A 20,952-nucleotide genomic window follows, 5' to 3' on the forward strand; every position below is an offset into this window, starting at 1 on the left:
GCCGAGGTGCTTGAGTGACTGGACGGGAGTGTGGGGCAGTGGGACAGGGGACAGGGCGGCAGAAGGACTAAGAGTGACTAGACCAGCAGCCTTCACCCCTCTCTGCAGAGGCTCCCTTTCTCTGGCTGCTTCTTGGTTGCAGGAAGGGGCCTGGGACAGGGCTGCCTCCTTACCGTGACCTACACCCCTACGTCTTTTCCATGATGGCTGGATGGCTAACCTGGCAGGACTGCCTCAGGGCTCCCACCTCCAGGGCGGGTTCAGGGCTGGGAGGATTTGGGAAGCTTCCCTCTGGGGGTCAGTCCTAACCAAGGCATTGCCTTGGACAGGTTGGGACCAGCTGTTTTACTGGGTTGTGGTTGCAGTGATTGGTGCTTTGGGGCCTATAAACCAGGCTGGAAAACTCCTGACACAGAAACTTCTGGAGGCCAGACTGGGGACACAACTCCCCGTTTATTTTGTAAACCTCAATTTTCCCTGCTGTTCAATGGGTTAGCAGTGGGCCAGTCTTCTATTCACTATTTACTGGGTGCCCTCGGGAGTTTGGTCAGGTGCCAGGCTCTGGGGAGACAGCCAGGAACCAGCCCTGGACTGAGGGATGAAACCCCGACCTTCTAGGGCCACCTCCACCTCAGTTTTCTCACCAATACAATGGGCTCCGGCTCACGGGGACTAGAGAGGGGGGAAGGGAGGGGCTTTGAGGTCTGTAGAAAGGCCACCACAAGACAAAAATGGGCATGAAACTCACGAGCCTGAGGGACTTTTATTCCACTCCCACGGCGAAGCGCTTGAGCGTTCCCCACGGGCCAGGCGGCAAGTCTGGCAGGAGGGCTTGTCACCCTGTCAGTCGCGAGGATTCCAGCCACTACCGCGCCCAGGGGAGCCGCCAGACCCTGCGGCCAGGGCGGGGGACCGGCCGGGAGGGTGTGTCGGCAGCTGGGTGGGCAGGAGGGAAGGAGGGAAAGGGGAGGGGCGAGGAGGGAGGGAAAGGCCTGGCCCCGACGCCCCCGCCGGTGGCCGCGAACGCCGAGCCGCTCCGCGAGGGGGGCCGGGCCCGGGGGCGGGGTCTGCTGCTCTCTTCCTCCGACTTGTCCCCGGGCCCCGGCCCTGCCCTCTGCCCCGTGCTTATAACCCGGGATGCGCGCCGCCACCAGCCCTGCTCCGCCGCCTGCCGCCGCCGCCTGCCTCCCGGTAAGGCGTCCCCTTCCCACTCCCCGGCCTAGGTCGCCCTCTGCCCGGACCCCACCGCGAACGAGCCGAGGAGGCGGAGGGCACAGCGCGCCCCGGGCTCGGACCTGGACGGGCGGGCAGGGGGCCGACGCCCGGCCTCCTGTTGCTCAAACGCTTGGCGGCCGGATTCCTGGCTCCCTTGGGCCGCGGAGAGGGGCCGGGGTGCGAGGCCGGTGGTCTGAGGGATAGGTCGGGTTACTTGTCGCCTTTGCAGGCCGAGGTCCTTTCTGGATTTTCCTTCTCCGATCCAATTTCCCTTATGCCGCGAGCCCCACAGATGGAGACCTTGGGAACCCGGAGGGTGGGAGGATTCCCGATTCTCTCGGCCCCTCTCTGGCCCTGGCCTCTGTCTCCGCCTCTTTTCCTCTGCTCGCAACCAGAGGTCCAGCCTCACCGCTGCGCCTCGCGCGCCCCCGGGGCTTGGGCATCTCGGCCCCTCCCACAGCCCCAGCCTCAGTTTCCCCCGGGCGGGTCGCTCCGGGCTCCGGGCGGCCCACCCCGGTGCCTTGGGTGTGGCTGGGCTCCCTCCCCTGCAGGGGGCGTCAGTCGCGCGGCTCTGCCTTCTGGAAGGGCTCTGCGTTCTCTGGCCGGTGGGGCGGGGGCCTCGCCTGGCCGCGGTGCCCGGTTTCCGGCTGGCACTGGCCTGGGGGAGGGACCGCTCGTCAGGAAATGTCAGCCGTCCTGATGCCTGTTGCCTTTGGCCGCTGGGGCGGCCTCGCCCTCCAGGGAAGGAGAGTCTCTGTGAAATGCAGGAAGCTCCTCTCCCATCCCGCCAGGGCTCTTCCTGAGGAGGTCCCGTGACCCGGCCGCCTCAGTGCTCCTCTCTGCGAAGTGGGGCGTCTCCTCCCGAGAGCAGTGCGGTCTGACTGCACATCCCGGGCAGGAGCAAACCTCTCCTTTCCCCAGGGATGGATCAAATCGGCCCTGGGCTTTGATCCCTCCCCGCCACGCCCAGGCTGGTGACAGAAGAGGGCAGACCCCAGCCCGGAAGGCAGGCGCAAGTCCACAACTGGGTGAGCCTTCAGGCCAGCCTCCCAGAGTCCTAAGCCTCAGTTTCTCCATTCATCATGGCTGGCACAGGCTCAGGGCTCAGGAAACAGTAAGGGGATGTATACTGTTGAGAAGGGTGCCTGGGTCCGTTCACTCCCTGTGTCTGGGGAGTGACTCACCGGGTGCTACCGTGCTGGGCGTTCGGAACAGGAGACGGGGTCCCTGCCCTCCTGACTTAGGTTCTGGCGGGGGAGGGAGACAGTAGAGGCAGAAACAGCCACAAAGGGCGTGGGAACTGGATAGGAGCTGGAGGAGTCTCCATTCTACACTCCCTCCCCCCCGCCCATCCCCGGCTCAGAGCCAGGGCAGGGGGTCCGGTCCCGGTGGAGCCACCTGTGCGTTATGCTGAGAAGTAACTCTGGCTCTGCTGAGTGCTCGTGAACGAGTGGTGAATGCTTCCGGCTTAGCGCCTAGACCCCAGGCCAGGCACAGGATGGGGTGGAGGGAGGCCCCCACTCAGCACAGTCTGAGCCCCCCTGAGTACCCACAGGTGCCCCCATCAGCTGCCTGCCTCCCCTGGGCTTGTGTGGTCAGTTGGCTCTGATGGTAACCGTTTCCCTGGCCCAGGGCCCAGGAGCCTGACTTTCGGGGGGCCAGGCCCAGACTCACCTGCTGTGCAAGCACTTTCCCATGCCCCATCTCGTCTTAGTCCCGTGGGTCCTGGGAGGCAAGCCAAGACAGCCAGATGCCTTCATCCGAAAGCTGAGCGCACAGCCTCTGAAGCCAGCGCCTTGCCTGTGGGCATCCATGTGGAGAGAGATAACCTCCGGAATTCAAGGTCTAAGGCTCTGATTTCAGGCAAAGTTGATCCACCGGGCCTTGGCTCCTTCCTGTGGGGCAGACGCCCTCCCCAGACTTGGGATAGGCCAGGCATCCACAGGCATTTCAATGTAGTAAACAAATGAATGAACTCGTGCTTTCTTCCATAACCAAATGCTCTGGAAAGGGTTTAAGTGCCTGTCACTGGGGCGTGGTGAGGTCCACTTAGTCTTCCTACCTCCTACCTTGGGACATTCTCGTCGAAACTGGAGACCCAATCTTCCTAAGCCAAGGCACTCCCAAAGGACCCCCCCCTACCCTGGGCAGAGGAAGTTTGCTGGAGTGCTGGTGTCCCCAAGAGAGCCTGGCATTCCTGATTTGAATCTCAGGCCCCAGGAATTTGCAGCGGAGAGCCAGCTCAGTATGTAGCCTAGAGCACCCCTACTGCCCTCAGCTTTCTCATCAGACGCAGAAATCCTTCCTCTGTGTCTCGCCAAGTATGCAGATGAAATGAGCTGAGTGTGTCAGGCAAACAAATGTTCAGGCTGAATCCTGACACTTTGACCTCCTGGTCAAAGTGTGGAATTGCAGCCTAGCTCTATCAGACACCAATGAGGGCAGCAAAAGGATAAGAGTTGCAGTCCTAAAATGAGCAAACCCCTAAGTCAGGGAGAATTCTATGGCTTTGGTGGAGCTAGGCTTTTTAGAAACTATAATGAACTCAGCTTGACTGAGTTAGAATGGGAGGGGAGGGGTTCCAGGGGAACATTCGTGTTGCTGCAGCACAGAGAAATAGAATACTGACTGGTGATGGTTCGTTGAGGATTTTGTCTTCTGGCAGACAAGTAATGGGAGGGGGAGACAGTCTGTGGTCTCCCAGAGACCAGAGAGTGTAGGGCAGAGAGCAGTAAAGAACAGGTGGTCTGCAGTCAGCCTGGGTTTCTATCCCAGCACTGCCATCCGCTTGCTTGAGACCTGGGCAAGTCGCTAACTTTTCTGAGCCTCGGGTTCACCATCTGTAAATAGGTGGCAATAATAGTCCCCGCCTTGAAATGATGCACGTGTGGCACTAAACATAGCACCTGCTCTTGTCATCCTTCTAGCTTTGACGTTTTAGAGCCGCATGAATTTTCTTAGTGCTGAGCAACTGCCCAGGCTGGCCTGGCACGTTCACTGGGAGCTGGCGGGATGGCTCTGGCGGAGGCACTGGAGAATGCCCCCTGCCTTGCCAACTAAGGCCAAGCTGGCAGGCATCTTGGCATGAGGCCCTCTTCTTCCCTTCCCAGGTGTCCCTCTTCTGGAGCAGGATGTCTGGGCTGGCCCCAGGAGCTGGGGGCATGAATGTTCTTGGCAGTGGTCATGTGCCTGGGAGCTGGGGCACCTGCCCTGCGCCCTTCATGGAGGGTGGGGTGGCGGCCAGGCTGGGGCTGGGGGAGGCCGAGACTCAGGAGCCCCAGAGACCCAGGAGTCCAGCCCCCCTGGGCTGGGGGAGGCCGAGTCCTCAGGCAGGAAGCCCAGTGTCCTGGGGTGTCAGAACCAGAAGGGCTTTCAGGCTTTCAGGTTCTTGTGCAGACAGCGATATTGAGGCATAGAGAGTGAGGGGCTTGCCCAAGGCCAGCCAGGACCCAGTGGTAAGGAGAGTTTGGTGGGCACAGGTGTGGTACCCAGCTCTGGGCTCCTCCTGGAATCTCACGGAACCCACGGTCGCCCTGTGGAGGGATGGGCTTTTCTTGCTCCCGTTTTGCAGGTGAGCAGCTTAAGCTGCTTGAACCCAGGTCTGGAGGACCCAGCCACTGTACTCTGCCCCTAGTCTCTTCCATTGTCCCTCCCTCTCCCCCAGATTGAGGCCTCAGCTTCCTTTAGTTTCTGCCCCACATAGTCTGCCAGGACCTCACTGGCTGAGGGAGGAGGGAACTTCGCCAGGAAGGGCGGAGCAATGCCAGTGTCAGATTATATCATTGTCTCAGCCCACCTGCCCAGCTAATCTCTGGACGTGCACATGCAGACTCAAACGCCACCCACCCACACACACACACACACACACACACACACACACACACACACACACACACGTGTGTGTGTGTGTGTGTGTGTGTGTGCAGACACAGGTGAATGCATGCAGTCTCAGGTACATTCTCCCCAAGAAATGCAGGCACACATGTGCACGCGCGCACACACACACACACACACACACAAACGCACACACACACACCCCTGCGCTCAGGCACATTCTCCTGGGTGCACCCATTGCATCACGTGTCTCAGACCCAGAGGCTGAGGCCCTCTGTAGCCGTGTGTGCACATGGCCTGGCAAGCAGGAGGGGCTCACAAGTTTACGGATGGGAACGTGCATGGGATTCCAGACTTGGAGGGGATTGTAACCCTCTCTTTCTATAGGTGAGGAACTGACCTCCAAGTCAGTTCCTTCCTCAGGCCGCAGAATCAGCAGCCTTGCTCTGAGTGCCTGCCATGTGCCAGGCGCTGAGAGATGGTCCTGTCCCCACAGAGCTCACAGTGGGCAGCGGGGGCAGTTAGAATACATTGTGACAGTGCTGTGATGGGCCATGCATCAGGCTCAGGGGGATCACTGAGGCAGAACAGGGCAGGCCCCGGAGGTCTGTTTCCATGGAGCTGCCCCTCCCCCACTCCGGTGCCCATCCTCTGGCTCCAGGGCCTTTGGGAGGTGGCACAGCAGGGGTGACTCTTGGGCCCGCATCATCTCTCCCTGTCACTCCAGGGTATCTGAGCCACCTGTGGCTTCCCAGACCACACCTTGTCCCAGGGATCCTCTTCCTTGCACCTCCCAGAGAGGGGAAGCCTTGTACTTATGAGTCTAGCTGATCTGGGTTTGAATCCTGGCTCTGCCACTCACCAGCCAAGCAAGGCCTTGAGCAAGTTCCTTAACCTGAGCCTCAGTTTCCCTGTCTCTAAACTGGGGATAACACAAATGGAGGACTCAGCTTATAATGGATACCTTCATTATCTTGATTGTGGTGATGATTTCCTGGCTGTAGACACATGTCGAAACTTACTAAATTGTACGCTTTAGATATATGCAGTTTATTGCATGTCAATTATATCTCAATAGAGCTTCACAAATATGCAACATTACACCCCCCACCTGACCACACCACCAGCCCCTTCGCACAGGAACACACGGCTGGGAGCGCGCACACTGCAGCAGGGTGCTGGACGGGGCTCTGGGGCTCCTGAGTCTTCCCACCCAGCGAGGCTGCCCAAACGGGAGTCCAGGGGCTGGGTAGGCTGGGTTCACGGCCTCTGGTGTCACCCAGCTGCTGTGCCAGGCAGCCGAGTGGCCCTTGCATTTGCAGGGTGGTTCTCTGAGCCATCAAGACAGATTCTGGAAGCCGCAACCCACACCTTCAGCCCCAGGCACTTCCTACCTTGAGTGCTTCCTGCCTCCCTCCCACCTCCTCCCCTCCATCCTGGATGGCCTGTTGCCTGGCTGCGGTTGCCATGGGCATGTCTGCTGGCCCTGGCTGGCCTGGGACAGCCTGGCAGGTGGCCGAATGCCCACTGAAGGGGGGAATTGTGGACATCCGTCCCTCAGAACCGCCCCCAAACTCACTGTTCCATGAGGTGTTTCCCCTTCCAAGTCCAAAGGGCAGTAAAGACATGTGAGCCCTGGGATTGGCTGGCAGGTGTCCTGGTGAGATGCCGGGGACAGCACATAGGATGTGTTCTTGTCCCTCAGTTGGGCTGGGTGACCACTTTGCCTCTAAACCTCCAGGCACACGAGAAGCCTTCAGTATACAGGAGCCTGCGTCCTTGGGGAGAGGCCCTTCTGGATGAGGCCCACGTGGATCTGTGCAGTGATGCCCACAGCCTTTCCCCATAGATTCTATTAAGGACCCTGACTTCGGTCAGTCTCCAGTGCAAATGCTCCTGCCAGACACAAGCACACACCCAGGAAATGCAGGAGGCTGGGGCCATGTCCATGGAGGCTGGAGAGAGATGGACTGGATCCAAATCTGGCCCCGCCACCTGCTGACCATAGGACCTCAAGCAAGTGACCTCGCCTCTCTGACCCTCGGTCTCCTCTTCAGCAAAGAGGGCACATAACAGCATCTACTCTCAGGGCCATGTGGAGAGTGGGGGGGAGGCAGGGCCTGGTGCAGCCCGAGGGTTCAGGGAGAGCCTTCTGGGCAGAAGGAACAGTGGCTGCAAAGGCAAGGAGTGAGGAGGCCCTGGTGCCTTCTGGAAGCGTCAGTGTAGCTGAAGAGAGGGAGGGATAGCGTGGGACACATCTGTCCTGCTGCAGAAGGACGGATCTACCATCTGTACGTCCTGGCTACCTTCCTCCTCCGGGCCTCAGTTTCCCCCTCTGCACATAGGGAAGTTGGTCTCTGAGCTCCTCCCAACTAATCATTTTGGAGCTGAGTTCATTGAGGTGTTTGGGGTCTCTTGTGTTTCCCCTCTCAGAGGTACTTGCTTTTAAAAAGAGCCTAAAGTCCCATTGTGTGAAGGTTCACTGGGGCCCAGGGGGGAGAGGTCCAGGGAGGCATCCTATTACCTGTAGAGCTGGCAGGCAGCTCTGCATGCTGGGAAGAACCCAGGTTCTGGAGCCAGACAGACACAGGCACGTGCTCTGTGACCTCGAGCTGGCCACTGACCTCTCTGAGCCCCAGTCTCTGCTGCCCCGACATGCATGACAGCTCCTACCTCATGCGGTCATAGTCGGGGTGCAGGGTGATCTATACGAGGCCCCCAGGGCCATGCCTCACTCGCACTGGCCCAGCCTAGCAAGGAGCAGTTCTGACTGGAGATGTGTGGGCTGCCCGAGCCTCAGGGCCACGGCCTCTCCCAAGTCTCCTGATGCTGTGCACCCTTCGCGTCTTGACCTTGACCCTGTCGTCTTCTCTAGCTGGTGGGGAACTGGCTCTAAGACATGCCTCCACCTGCCAGGCCCCAGCGTGGTGTGTGTGGGTCCCCTGAGAGGGTGTCGGGGGTGGAAGGCGTGAGGCTGCAGGAAGGAGCAGCTCAGCTGGTCCTGATGACAGACGAACATCCTGTTTCACACCTCACGGTGGCGGCCTGTCCAGGGGATAAGACTGCCCAAGGCCGAGGTCGGGGCTGGGCGACAGGCCAGAAGGGAGCTGTCGGGAGGGGCTGGCAGATGGGGAGGGGGCAGGGCTGGCTCTGGGTCACTCACATTCTTCCTCGTCTCCTCCCTCCAGACGAGATGTCCGGCAAAGGCTCCGTGGTTCTGGCCTACAGCGGGGGCCTGGACACCTCCTGCATCCTCGTGTGGCTGAAGGAGCAGGGCTATGACGTCATTGCCTACCTGGTGAGGGGGCGCCTGGCATGTGTGTCTTTCTACTGCCGGCCTTGCTGTCCATGCAACCTGCCCACCTGCCCACTGTCGCTCATCCAAGCCCAGCTCCCCCTCTCTAAGCCTGTCTTGAACTGTAGGAAAATGCTTCTCACTTACTGCCTCTTTCTCTTCATCTGTCGAGTGAACACCTTGGAAGTCCCCCAGGTCTGAGATGCCCCCCCAGGTCACAGAGGAGGCCAAGTCTCCATGCGAGTAACTGGACGGGGGGCACAGGAGTGCGCCTGGCAGAGCTGCTGGGCCAGCCTGCCTGGAGAGGGACCAAGGGCTTGGATCTGCTGAAGGCCACGAGAAGGCATACAATCTTCCCCTTTCCCAAAGCCCTCAATAATTCAGCAAAGAGTGTAGGATCCTACACTGGCTAAACTAGACGAGCCCCTGGAGATCACCTACTTCTGGGATAGCAAATAGGTCACGGGCCATAGGTTATGTACGATGCCATCCCCCATCCAGGGTCCATAGCAGACATCCCTAATTAAACCAGCTCAACTTCTGATAAACCTGGACATAACCTCTGAATCTTTCTCCATATGACTGTGCAAATTCTAGAAACCCAGCTTAAGCCAAATAAAACCAAAAATAAACAAAGAAAACCAAAATAATACAGTTCTTCATGTAACTGAGAAGGCCAGGGGTATAATGGCTTCAGGCAAGGCTGGATCCAGGTGCTTATCCAGATCTGCCTCCATCTCTGCTTGGCTTCATTCTTGGCCTCTCCACAGGGCAGGCAAGGCTCACATCATCACACCCAAGTTTTCCCAGAGAAAGGAGAGCTTCCTGCAGAGGCTCTGACAGAAGGGCCAGGGGGGACTCTCATTGACTGGCCTGAGTCCCTGCCCACCATGCATTTGTCAGTATGGCTGTGTCTCAGAGGGCTCGTCCCTACAGTGAGCAGGTGACGTGATGTGCTGTCACCCATCCCTGTGGAAAGAGGTCCCAGGAGAGAAGGTTCTCTTTGCAGAGGAAGTGAGGATGGCACTCTGGACAGGAAAAGTTCAGCTGTTGTCAAGAACCGTTTGTTTGCAGTTGAAGTCAATCTACCGTCTGTAACAGTGCTGACCCCGTGTCCCTCAGGTGGGGGAGGGGAAGTGCCTGGCTCACAGTTGCCTGCTGAGAGAGAGCCAGGGCTCTGAGCGGATGCAGAGAGCCTGGGGTGTGTGCACGCTGTCATCAGCAGCAGCGGTGGGCCGTCCAGATCCCGGGCTCCCCCCAGGCAGATTTAAAAGCTGAGTGACCTCAGAAAAGCACCTGCAGCTGGACTCTGGGAAGATTCCAGAGTCTGTTGAGCAGAAGCCAGGGCCAACGTCTAGGCAGGAGGCCAGAGTGCAGCCAGCAGAAAAAAATGCCCGTGTCTAGATGGGGCTGTCGGAACCGGAGGCTGGGCTCCAGCAGGGGGACAGCTGGGTGCCCAGAGCCCAGGCCTCAGCCTCGAGCTGGCTCAGGCGCCCTGGGACAGTCAAGTTGCCGCACTTGGCTGGGGAAGTGAGCTGAGTCGGGCAGCTGCTGACTATCCAACCTTTGTACTGACTTTGGGGGAATTGGGGGAAGAGTTAGACGGGTTCAAGGGAAGCCTTAGACCTTCAAGGCAGTGACAGCAAATGTTGCAACCTAGCAGCCTGGGTGCACAGGGCCAGGCTCGGCCCGTCCTTCAACCAAGTATTAGCTCTGGAGAGTGTTACAGCTTCTCCAGACCCTGGTTCGAGCCCTTTCTCCTTCTTACTTTGACCTCAGCGATCCAGTCGAAACTACCACCACCTGAGGGCGGTTGTGTGTGAAACGCACTTGCCCAGGGCTCACCCCAGGGGAGGGGAGGGGCCGGGGGGGACATTCTTCTCAGCTCTTCTTTCTTCCCCTGGGTTGATGGGTCCTCTCTGCTGCTCCTCAGGCCAACGTCGGCCAGAAGGAAGACTTTGAGGAAGCCAGGAAGAAGGCGCTGAAGCTTGGGGCTAAAAAGGTACCAAGCGGGAGGCAGGGTTTGGGGCTGGAAATGGGATTTGACCTGGTGGAGGCAGCTGTGGGGGGGTCCTGTCCCAAAGCTCCTTGTCTCCTCCACGCCTTCCAACGGGTCCTCTTGCTTCCAGGAGTATAAGGTCAATTCCTTCTGCTTTTGGTGTGCAAAGGGCATCATCTTCTGGTCTCCCCCAGCCACTCTTCTACCCAGTCACCTCCCCAGCCCACCTCCCCATCCATCTGTCTCTTCCTCATCCATCCATCCACCTGCCCATCCCTCTTTTATCTCACTGTCCATTCACACATCCACTCACTCATCCATCCCTCATCCATCTAACTGTCCATCCCTCCTAGCTCTCTGTCCATCCACCCATCCTTCCATCCATTCAACAGAATCAGTGCATTGATTGTGCATCTAATCATGTGGTGAGCAGGCCCGTAAGGTGAACGTGGCCAGCCTGGTCCCTGCTCACATAGGCTAACAGTACAAAAGAAACGCAATATCTGCGAAGCACCATAAAATGCAATAAAACTCACATCAGAAGTATTAGGAAGCTGCCAAGTTCACGGTGTCAGATACAAGTTTTCCATAATTCTAACTTTTACTGGAAAGCTTGAGTTTTATCATTGGCAACAAATTCTCAGTTTTCCTTGAAGCGATAGGGTCACTTCATTCTTATGAAAATGTTGGCCAAAAACCCAAGTCTGCATTGACCCTGACTTGTCTGTCGGTCCTTTGTTCAAGAACAATGTTCTATGAGAAAAGGAGCTAGTTGAGCTAATAATTCACTTGTGAATGCAGCAGATATGCTTCGCGTATGTTTCACATTTTGTACTCAAGTCGAGATATAACAAAAGTTAATCATTTTTTACTGCATTTTCAAGACCACTCTTAAGAGAAATCTGCACTGTGAGAGCAAGGTGTGAGGAACACCATGTCTCTGAGGAGTGTGGTGCCTCTGCCCTAATTTGTGCTAAGTGCCAGCCCCTTCCCCCATCATCACTTTTGCATATTCAATGTGAATGTCAACAGAGTGAAAAAGGCAAATATCAACTGAATATCATAAAAAATGTTTTCAGTCTCCTTGAAAGGGTCTGGGGAACTCTAGGGGGTCTACATTTTGAGAATAATTCCTCTAGATCAGGGTTTCTCAACCTCGACACTGTTGACATGTGGCTGGCTGTCCTGTGTATTGTAGGATGTTTCGCAGCATCACTGGCCTTTACCCACTAGAGGCCAGAATGACCCCCACAACCCATCAGTTATGACAACCAAAAATACCTCCAGATATTGCCAGCTGCCACCTGCGGGACAAAATAATCCCTGGCTTTTGTGGATTACATCTAGATTTAGATCTTAGATTTAGATCTTGTTTCATCTCAGGCCCAGAATGCTATGTTGGGAGGGATTTAAGGACCACATCCAGTTTCACCTGGATGGTATATCAGGATCGATTAGTAATGTCTGCCATGAGTGCAGGAGGGACAGTAACTGCACTGTATGCTGGATTGATTTATGATGTCTACTGCAGATGCAGAAGGAAAAGTGGAGGTACAGCTTGCCCTGGGATCCATTAACAGCGTCTGCCTTAGATGCAGGCCACTTGAGGCCCCTGGGACTCTGCTTTCTGACTGCATCCCGTCCCTGCCGAGGCTCCCTCTCATGGGCTCCTCTCCCCATAGGTGTTCATCGAGGACGTCAGCAAGGAGTTTGTGGAGGAGTTCGTCTGGCCCGCCATCCAGTCCAGCGCACTGTATGAGGACCGCTACCTCCTGGGTACCTCTCTCGCCAGGCCCTGCATTGCCCGCAAACAGGTGGAGATCGCCCAGCAGGAGGGAGCCAAGTACGTGTCACACGGCGCCACAGGAAAGGTGAGGCCAGGATGGACGGCTGGGGACGGAGAAGGAGGCAGGGGGCCTGCGAGGGGCACACAGGCAGCCAGGCAATGGACGGTCCTCAAGCAGTTGCAGGTTCTCCCCCAGCACAGTCAGGTATGCAGTGGACGGACTGGCCCGTCCAGTCTGAATAAGAGGAATGTTTTTAGTAGCGAGTTAGGGACGGCTCTGCCCTGTACCCCGAGTGTGTGAGTCCCGTGTGCCTGTTCCACATGCGGTTTGAGCAGTGTCACCCCATTTTGCAAACTTGCTGCTGAGGCGCAGGGACCAAGGTCACCGTGGGAGTCTCCGTGCAATGCAGTAGGCAGGGTCAGAGACCACGAGGTAGCAACGGGCTTGAATCCCAGCTGTGTGGCCTTGGGCGAGGCCCTTGCCCTTCCTGAGCTCAGCTTCTTCACTTGCAAAATGGGGATGAGGCCTTGTCTTAGTTTCCCGGGGCAACAGCACCACAGACTGGGCGGCGTAAACACCAGGAATGGATTCTCTCACCGTTCTGGAGGTTTCGGAAGTCCAAAATCAAGGTGTTGGCTGCCATGCTCCCCCTGAAGGCGCTAGGGAAGGGCCGCTTCCGGGCTCTCCCCTGGCTTCGGGTAGCTCAGGTGTCCTTGGCTTGTGGGTGCATCACTCCAGGCCTCCATCTTCACGTGGCCGTCTCCTCGGGGCATCTTCACATCGCCTGCCCTCTGCACGTGTCTCGTTCTGTGTCCAAATTTCTCCTTTTTATCAGGACACCGGTCATACTGGATTAGGGCCTGCCCTAATGACCTCATCTTAACTTGTTTACTTCCGTAAAGGTTCTATCTCCAAATAAGGTCACATTCTGAAGTACTGGGGGGGTTAGAGCTTCAACTTATCTTTTGTGGGAGACACAGTTCAACCCACCCGCTACTTCTGGCCCTTGTGTGCAGGAGTGCAGACTGAAGGACGACCCTGGGGGTAGAAGGCAGGAAAGCCCTCAGCCCCTGTCCCGCAGGTGGCAGGGCTCAAGAAACAAGATTCCTAACGATGTAGGCGACTGTAGGCAGTGTTACTCTGGAGTCATGAGCTCGCAGTTAGCGGACACGCCGCCAACGGCTTGCTCCAGATGGGTGGGAAGGGGGCCTACCTCTCAGCACGCGTGTCCTGACCTGACCCAGGCTCGCCCCCCCGCAAGGCTGGTCGAGGCAGTCGGGAGTGGGGGAGCGGGCCCTGGCTCAGGGTGACGTAGGGACACTCACAGCTCAGACTGTGACGGAGGAGGTGTGATTTGGGGGTGGCCTTGCAGACAGTCGCCCCACCAGGTGGTAGTGGTGTCTTTGGAAGCTCACTCATTTGCTTGGTGCTCGGTCAGCCAGCTTGTACTGGCGTCTGTACAGGGCTGAGTGTGTGCTGGACACCGGAACAGTGTTGAACTTTGCGGGCCCTTTTTCCTGCCCTCAGGGGGCCTGTGTCCTAGCGAGGGAGAGAATGGATGCAGGAGAGGGTGGCCGTGGGGTCGGTGCCAGGGGAGCCGAGGGGGAGCCATGGGGCAGCAGGCAGGGGCCGAGGGAAGGCCGTCCCGCAGAGCACGGCCCTGAGGGAGGAGGAATGGGCACAGGAAGAGAGTGCCAGGCGGAGGGAACAGCCTGAGCAAAAGCCTGGAGACGAGGGTCCTGAACACGTAGTGGGAGCTGTAGCCTTGGGAGAAGCAGCAGGGCCAGGGCTGGGCCGGGGCCACGCTGCGGGGTTTGGCGTCAAACCCCCAGGCTGGACGGGGGTGGCCAGTGACCCTCCCCGACCCCCATGGTATGTAGGGGATTGTTCTGGACTGAAACCATGGGCTCCTGTAAAAGAAGCGGACTGGTGAGCGTGGCCCTAGTTTTCACTAACACCCTAGTCGTGAGCACATTTTTTTTTTTTTTTTTTAAACATCTTCACTGGAGCACAATTGCCCCATAATGGTGTGCTAGCCTCTGCTCTACAACAAAGTGAATCAGCCATACATATACACACGCTCCCACATCTCTTCCCTCTTGCATCTCCCCGCCTCCCACCCTCCCCATCCCACCCCTCTAGGTGGTCACAAAGCACCGAGCTGATCTCCCTGTGCTTTGCGGCTGGTGAGCACATTTTGAGCGGGGTGGTGGGAATCATAGGCGGAGCGGTGGGTGGACCGGGCCGTTTGGGCAGAGACCTGCGTGCTGCCTTCCACTCGGCGGTAGGAGAGAGTACAGAGGAACCCAGAGGTTCAGGACTTGGGACTTTGGGGCCAGTACAGCTGGGTTCAGATCCTGGCTCCCCTGCTTCACACTGTGTGACTTCACCCCATGAGTCTCAGTTTCCTTATCTGTAAAATGGGAATAAAATAGAACCCGCTCATGGGGCAGTTGGGAGCAGTGAGTAGGATCATTCCAATAAAGAGCTCAGCCTAGACCTGGCACGTCGTAAACACTCAATGAGAGGGAAGTGCCCTGATCGCACGATCATCAGACCTGTACTGGGGCTTGGAGAACAAACATCAGTGCAGAATGAACCTCTGAGACATCTCACCTGTCTGTGATGAAATGAGCTGGGCAGTGAGATCCCTGTTCCAGGAGGTATTCAAGCTGAGGCCAGGAAGTGAGGATTATGGAAGGGCTCCTGCCTGGAGAAGGTCCCTCCAGAAGTACCATCAGGACTGAGGAAGGGTGGCTTTCAGGGCTAGTGGAGTGAATGTGTGTGTGGTGCGTCTGCCCCTGGCCTGGGAGGCTCTTGGGGTCCAGGGAGAGACCCCCCACCCCCCCGACCCTGCACTAGACTAGCTCACATGCAGCTGGGAATAGCTGCCAGTGGCTGTGTGCGCTGCTCCATTTAGCCACAAGAGGGCACCAGAGGTTTGGGTTTGAGGCCTCCCGAGGCTGACCCTGCAGGGAAGCGGCTGGAGGAGGTCCTGGCCACCCAGGGTCCTGTTTCCCACTCTGGTTCTTCGGGGCTTCGGTTCTGAGAAGAACACCCTCTGCGGCGGTTCTGTAGCCTTTTGAGATTCGGGGACGTCCCTGCAGTTCATGCTCAGTGTCCACAATAGGGACAGTCAGACTTGAAACAGCACTGGGGGGCCTCCGAGACCAGCAGCGGGAAGGCCACAGGGGATGGTGGGGCCCGGTGCCCCCCCACCCCAAAATATCCCATCATTTCTGGGGGTTGATGGGCAAGGCGCACTCCTGTGCCTCAGTTTCCCCTTATTTAATAGGACCTGGGGAAGCCCCCAACAGCCTCTGCAGACAGTTTCCTAGAAGAGGGGGGTGTGAGTGAGGAGGGGCAGGAGGGCCTGGAGTGGGGCCCAGAGGGATGCCAGGCTTGAGGCAGGGGGTGGTGGGGAGGGAGGGACCAGCTACCTGCAGGGGCTGGTGGTCTGCTTGGCTCAGGGGGGAGGGGGGCTGGGGGGGGCGCATCAGTGACTTCACACGTCAGGAGATGGGTGTCCAGAGTGAGTGAGTGTGGCCTGCAGGAGGCTGGCACCCAGAGGCAGATCTGGGCAGGACAGTTGACCGAACTTTCTGCAAGGGGTTCACAGTGAAGAGAAAGAGCTGGGTGTAAGCAGACTGCAGGGGGGCTTCCCCAGATGGGGAGATTCTAGCATGCACCGTCCTGAGCCCCCGGCCTCTCCCAGCTTCTGGCTCCCGAGTCGGGCGATGGAGAGACCCAGGGCCTCCAGGCCCTTGTTCCAGCCCCGCCGATGTCGCCTTCATGCACTGGCTCACTGAACCCCCCACTGAATACCTACCCATCCCTGGCTGTCCTCCACACACTGGGACACCCATACAGGGGACTTGGGAGCCCTGACCCAGCAGGGGGTAACAGTGATCCTGAGACATCCAGGGGAGCAAGAGTTAGCCAGTGACGCCAAGGAGGAAGGGCATCCCGGGCCGCAGGAACAGCTTGTGCAAAGGTCTGGAGGCCAGAGGCAGCTTCTCACCCAGGGCCCAGCCCAGGCGGCACCTGGTGCAGAGAGAGCTGGGGTCCACCCCTTCACACCCCTCGGAGACCCTGAATCCTCCCCACCAGAGAGCTGCACAGAAGCTGGGATGGCCCTTCGAGGGCCCCCTTCCTCCCCCCTGTTTTGGAAGAGGGGCCTGGAAATAGGAGCCTGAGACTCGGGAAGGGGTGTGGGCAGCAGGGGTTTTGTAAATGGCGCCATCTGTATGGCGAGGCCAGGAGCAGATGGGAGAGTCCCTGAGGGTGCGGCACCCGCACTTACACATGTATATCAGCACGTGGACACACACGGGGTGTGCGGGACCTGCTACACCTCCTCCCCGGCCCCCGGGGAACCTGACAGGGCCACCCTGGGGCTGGGGCTCCTGGGGTCAGGGAGGGAAGGACCGGACAGGCCTTGGCTCTTGTCTGGGACAGAGTTTCAACCTGGGGAGCCTGTTTGGCTTCTGCGAGGGTCTCTGGCTTGGGAACAGATGGGTGTCCCCATGGCGATCCTGATGGCAGACCCCAGCCCGGTATGCCCGTCCAAGGAGGCACAAGCTGCCATTGTGCTGGGGGAAACTTGAAGCCCTGGAGAAAAAAATCACCAGGATATGCAACAGTAGACCATATGCTTTACGAATCTAAAATAAGTCTGCTTTTTATTGTAGACACCATTGCTCCAGGAACTGTGCTGGTCACTGGCCCTTGGGCAAGTATTACCGCCTGTGCCTCAGTTTCCCCATCCGTGAGATGGGGATAATAATAGAACCCACCTCAGGGGCTGCCGTAAGGGTTCAATGAGTTATGCGTGGAGCTCAGACCCGTAACCTGACTGTGAGCTATTAGGATGGGAGTGGTGCCTGCTGGCTGTGTGTCCCTGGGCAAGTGACTCCACCTCTCTGAGCCTGAATTGCCTCATCTGTAAAACAGGGTTAAAAATCCCACTGGTGCCAGGTGGCTCTCCCGTGTGACAACCAGCGCATGGTAGGCACTCACTGAAGGGATGGGATGGAGGGTGAGTGGGGTGGCTGGTCCGGCACAGCTTGTGGCCCCGGGAGATACCAAGAGAGGAGCGGCCTTGGCCCCTTAGCTTCTGGCTCCGAGCAGAGGGGCTGAAACCTGTATTTCCGCGTTGCCTGACAAGACTCTGGAAAATAACATGTTATTCCCGCCGCTGCCTCGCTGCGCCTGTGCAGTTTTCACAGTAGGCGAGAGGTCCCTCTGTTATTTCCACAGCGCTTAAGCCTCCCTCCAGGCTGCCGAGCTGATGGGAAGCGGGCGGGCGGCTGGCAGCCATTGTCTCTGAGGACAGGACGCAGGCACAGGGAGGCAGGGCCGCCTGCCCAAGGCTGGTGGGGGCCGTGGGGGCCCAGTGCCTGAGGCTTGGGCCAGGCTCCGTGCCCTTGGACTTGTCCCTGCTACCTCTGGGCCTGTTTCCCTCTCTGTGCAGAGGCGCTGAGGAGCCCTTGGTGGTCACCTGGATCCACCCCTCCCCTAGCCAGCCACTGTCTAGACAGGGAAACTGAGGCTCCCAGAGGAGACAGGATTCCCGGTTTTCTGGACAAAGCACTGTGGAACTATGGGAGTGGGGCAGTTGGGAGGCCCTCAGGAAGAGGCTGACGTGTGGGCAGCTCGGGGGCTGCCTGGAGTCTCAGCGGGGCCAGGCCTCCGGGCCTGCATGCGTGTGCACCCCCTGAAGTGCAGACACACGTGATGATCTGTGCACACGCCCCCTCACACGCCAGTGCGCACAAGGTCACGACCATCACAGCTCAGCACACAACGGGCACGTGGGCATCTTGTGGACGCATAGACACACGTCCTGCACACCTGAGTGCCCGCACAGCTCAGCTGTGTACTCGGGGAGTCCTGGGTTCAAGTCCAGAGCAGAAAGCCCTCTCCAGTCTTCATCTTTCAAACAGGCTCGTAGGATCCACCTCAGAAGGCTGTGAGGTTGGGAGTGAGCACATGCGGAGAAGGGAACCACCCCGGGGGTCCGCCCTGAGTGGCCCTCGGGTGCATCGTTGAAGGTCACGCGACATTGCCCCCCCCCACCCCCGCAACTGGTCCCTGTCCTGTGGCTCCTGACCATCCCGTTCCACGTTTCAGGGGAACGACCAGATCCGGTTTGAGCTCACCTGCTACTCGCTGGCCCCCCAGATTAAGGTAAGACGTTGCTCCTCCCCCTAGAGGGTGGGCGCTGGGGGCTGAGGCCCCTGGGGGTGTGGGGCACGGGGTTCTGGGAGGTTCTCCAGACAGGGACCTTGTGGTGGGTGGCGCCCTTCTTTCCCACGGAGAGCTCCCTTCACTCACGCCAACTGCAGGGGGACAGCACTCTGTCCCTGACCATTTGTCCTTCCCGAGACACCGCCCAGGTGCCTGGGTGGGTCAGGCACTGGACGGAAAGATGAGGCGGCCCGTCCGCCAGGGTCCTCGCAATGCCGGGTCTGGCTTCCCGGCTGCAGATTGGAACCATTCTGAGACACGGTTGGCCAATATCTGGGCTGCTCACAGCCCTCTCGGCCCCAGTGGGGGCCACCCAGCTAAGGCCCTCCTCCTCCCGGCTGCCTGAGCCCTGACCCCCGGGGTCTTGGATTCTTTCCTGGGGTGGAATCAGCAGGGTCAGGCCTCTGGACATCCAGTGCACAAGGCCGAGCCATAGAAACACCCTAAATGCCACGAACACAAGGCCCACGGGTGATTTCAGTTTTTCTAGTGGCTACGTGAAAAAAAAAAAAAAAAAAAAAAAAAACCAAGATAAAAAGCAACAGGTGACATCATTTTACTATGGTTTATTGAACCCTATGTATCCAAAATGGTACCATTCAACATGTTATCGATGTAAAAAAATTATTGAGATGTTTTACGTTCTTTTGGTACTAACCCTTTGAGACCCACTGTGTGCTCTACACTTAGCTGGGACCGGGTACGATTCGGGCCTTGGTGGTCACACGTGGCACCCGGGTGCCATCTTGGACGGCACAGGCAGGCGTGGGTCCAGCTCCTTTGAGGCCACTTCGGGCTAAAGCTACAGAAAACGTGCCTCTCCCAAGCCCACAAGGGTCCCTAAGGGATTTCATTTTTTTTTCTTTTAAGTGGAACATCTTTCTCTGTCCCTTTAACCAGCCAGCAGCTGCTTGAGGGGTGAGAGTGGCCTGGAGGTGAGCGGTAATGAACTCTAATGATCTGTTTTGACCCCAAACACCAGGCGGCAGAGAAGCCCCCAGAAAGTAGCTGCCTGTTGATGCTGTAGGCGGGTGGGCGTGAGGCCCTCCCCCGACCCCCATTCTCTGTTCCCCCAGCAGCTTGGGGGGCCAGGGTGTCCGGTTTCTGGGTCTTTGTCTGCAGAGGCCAAGGCCAGGGGTGGGGTGGGGCTGGGGACAGGGCCCCAGGCTGGTCTCCGGGAACTAGGATGAGGCCAGAGGGTGCTCCGCGCCCAGGCATTGCTCATTCCAGGCCTGGGGGACCCCACTCACGCCACTCTCATCAGCTTCCCAGCCCAGAAGTCACACCGGCTTCTCCGTCTAGATCACACCTCCACCCCAATTAGGCTGCTGTCGGCAGAGGCAGGGCCCTGGCTGGTTCCACAGCTGAGCGGTAGCTTTTGTTGGGGACTTGTCCCCGACCCCCCAGGCTGGTGGGATGAATTTGGTCCCTTCAGTCAGGCTCCAACTTCCCTCCTTTCCCCAGCCAGAGCAGCCCCGGGGGAGGGGGAAGGGAGGGAAGCAAGAGGAGTGGGTCAGGGGACGTTGCATGTCGTATGGCCCTCACTGCCCCACAGCAGGGCCAGGCTGGGCAGCTGCAGCAATGTGAACCCCTCCTTAGTCACCAGGGGTGCAGTGTCCTGGCCCTCTGGACAGGGGTGCCATCAAGAGACTTGAGGCCTATCTAGTTCAAACCCTCAAGTCTCAGTTGGAGAGGCTGAAGCCCAGAGGGGCAGGGACCCGCCTGGGGACGCACGGCCATTCTGCCACAGAGCTCGGGCCTCTCCAAAGCCACCCTCTAGGGCGGCAGGCCGTGTCATTCCCCTGCCCAACGGGGTCCCCCTGCCCACACCCCGTGTGCTACATAGAGCCCGCACCCAGGTGCCCAGTGGAGCCTCAGGCCCTTTACCAGAGCGGCCAGCTCTGCAGCTTAAAGCCAGGGGAGGCTGCCCGGGCCTGACGCCTTGCCCCGTGTCCAGGTCATTGCTCCTTGGAGGATGCCCGAGTTCTACAACCGGTTCCAGGGCCGCAACGATCTGATGGAGTACGCGAAGGTATGGCCAGACCCCACCATCACCCCGACCCTGGCCCAGTGCCCTCCAGGCACAGCCCTCCAAGGGGGTTGTCTGGGCCAGAGGCACGAGGCTGGGACTGATACCCACGCCTGGAGACTGAACCTCTGCCCTGGCTACTACCCTCCGCCCCGTAACACCTGTTCCCTGGGCCGGCTCCGCAGAGGTGTGGTCACTGCCAGGGGCAACTCCCAAGGGAGCCCCCAGTCCGCCAAGCAGGAGGGCGACGGGCCCCCTCTGCTTCCTGTTCCAGCTGCCACCTCTGCGGTGTGTGTCACTCAGGGGACGGGCGGACGGGGGGCTGGGCGCGGCTGTTCTGTGCCCCTCCGTTACCTAATTGTCCCCAGTGCTTTCCCAGGGACAGGTAGGTGCTCCGAGGGGCAGAGGCAGACAAAGACTTTTGTCGCACCAGCCCTTTTGAAGTACAAGTTGCAGTAAAACATATTAGAAGTTTTGCATCAAGATCCTTAGCCACTCTCCAGGGTACCTTTCTTTTTAGCGACTCGATGGCAGCCCTTGACAA

General features: G+C 58.5%; 1 protein-coding gene across 2 annotated transcripts in view; it reads left to right on the plus strand.

Moving 5' to 3' along the window:
- The first annotated feature begins 998 nt into the window (after positions 1–998).
- The window catches only part of ASS1 (argininosuccinate synthase 1), a 51,374-nt gene continuing 31,420 nt past the window's right edge, over positions 999–20,952 (plus strand). The window contains exons 1-6 of one of the 2 annotated variants that reach the window (XM_082400799.1): positions 999–1,191; positions 8,238–8,347; positions 10,278–10,346; positions 12,026–12,214; positions 18,263–18,319; positions 20,337–20,411. In XM_082400799.1, the coding sequence (XP_082256925.1) occupies positions 8,243–8,347; positions 10,278–10,346; positions 12,026–12,214; positions 18,263–18,319; positions 20,337–20,411 (495 nt within the window). In that variant the 5' untranslated portion in view covers positions 999–1,191; positions 8,238–8,242. The remainder of the gene's footprint in view (positions 1,192–8,237; positions 8,348–10,277; positions 10,347–12,025; positions 12,215–18,262; positions 18,320–20,336; positions 20,412–20,952) is intronic. The other variant, XM_082400800.1, reaches the window with a different exon arrangement.

This window comes from Balaenoptera borealis (assembly GCF_965194805.1).
Source record: "Balaenoptera borealis genome assembly, chromosome: 8".
Taxonomy (NCBI): Eukaryota; Metazoa; Chordata; class Mammalia; order Artiodactyla; family Balaenopteridae; genus Balaenoptera; species Balaenoptera borealis.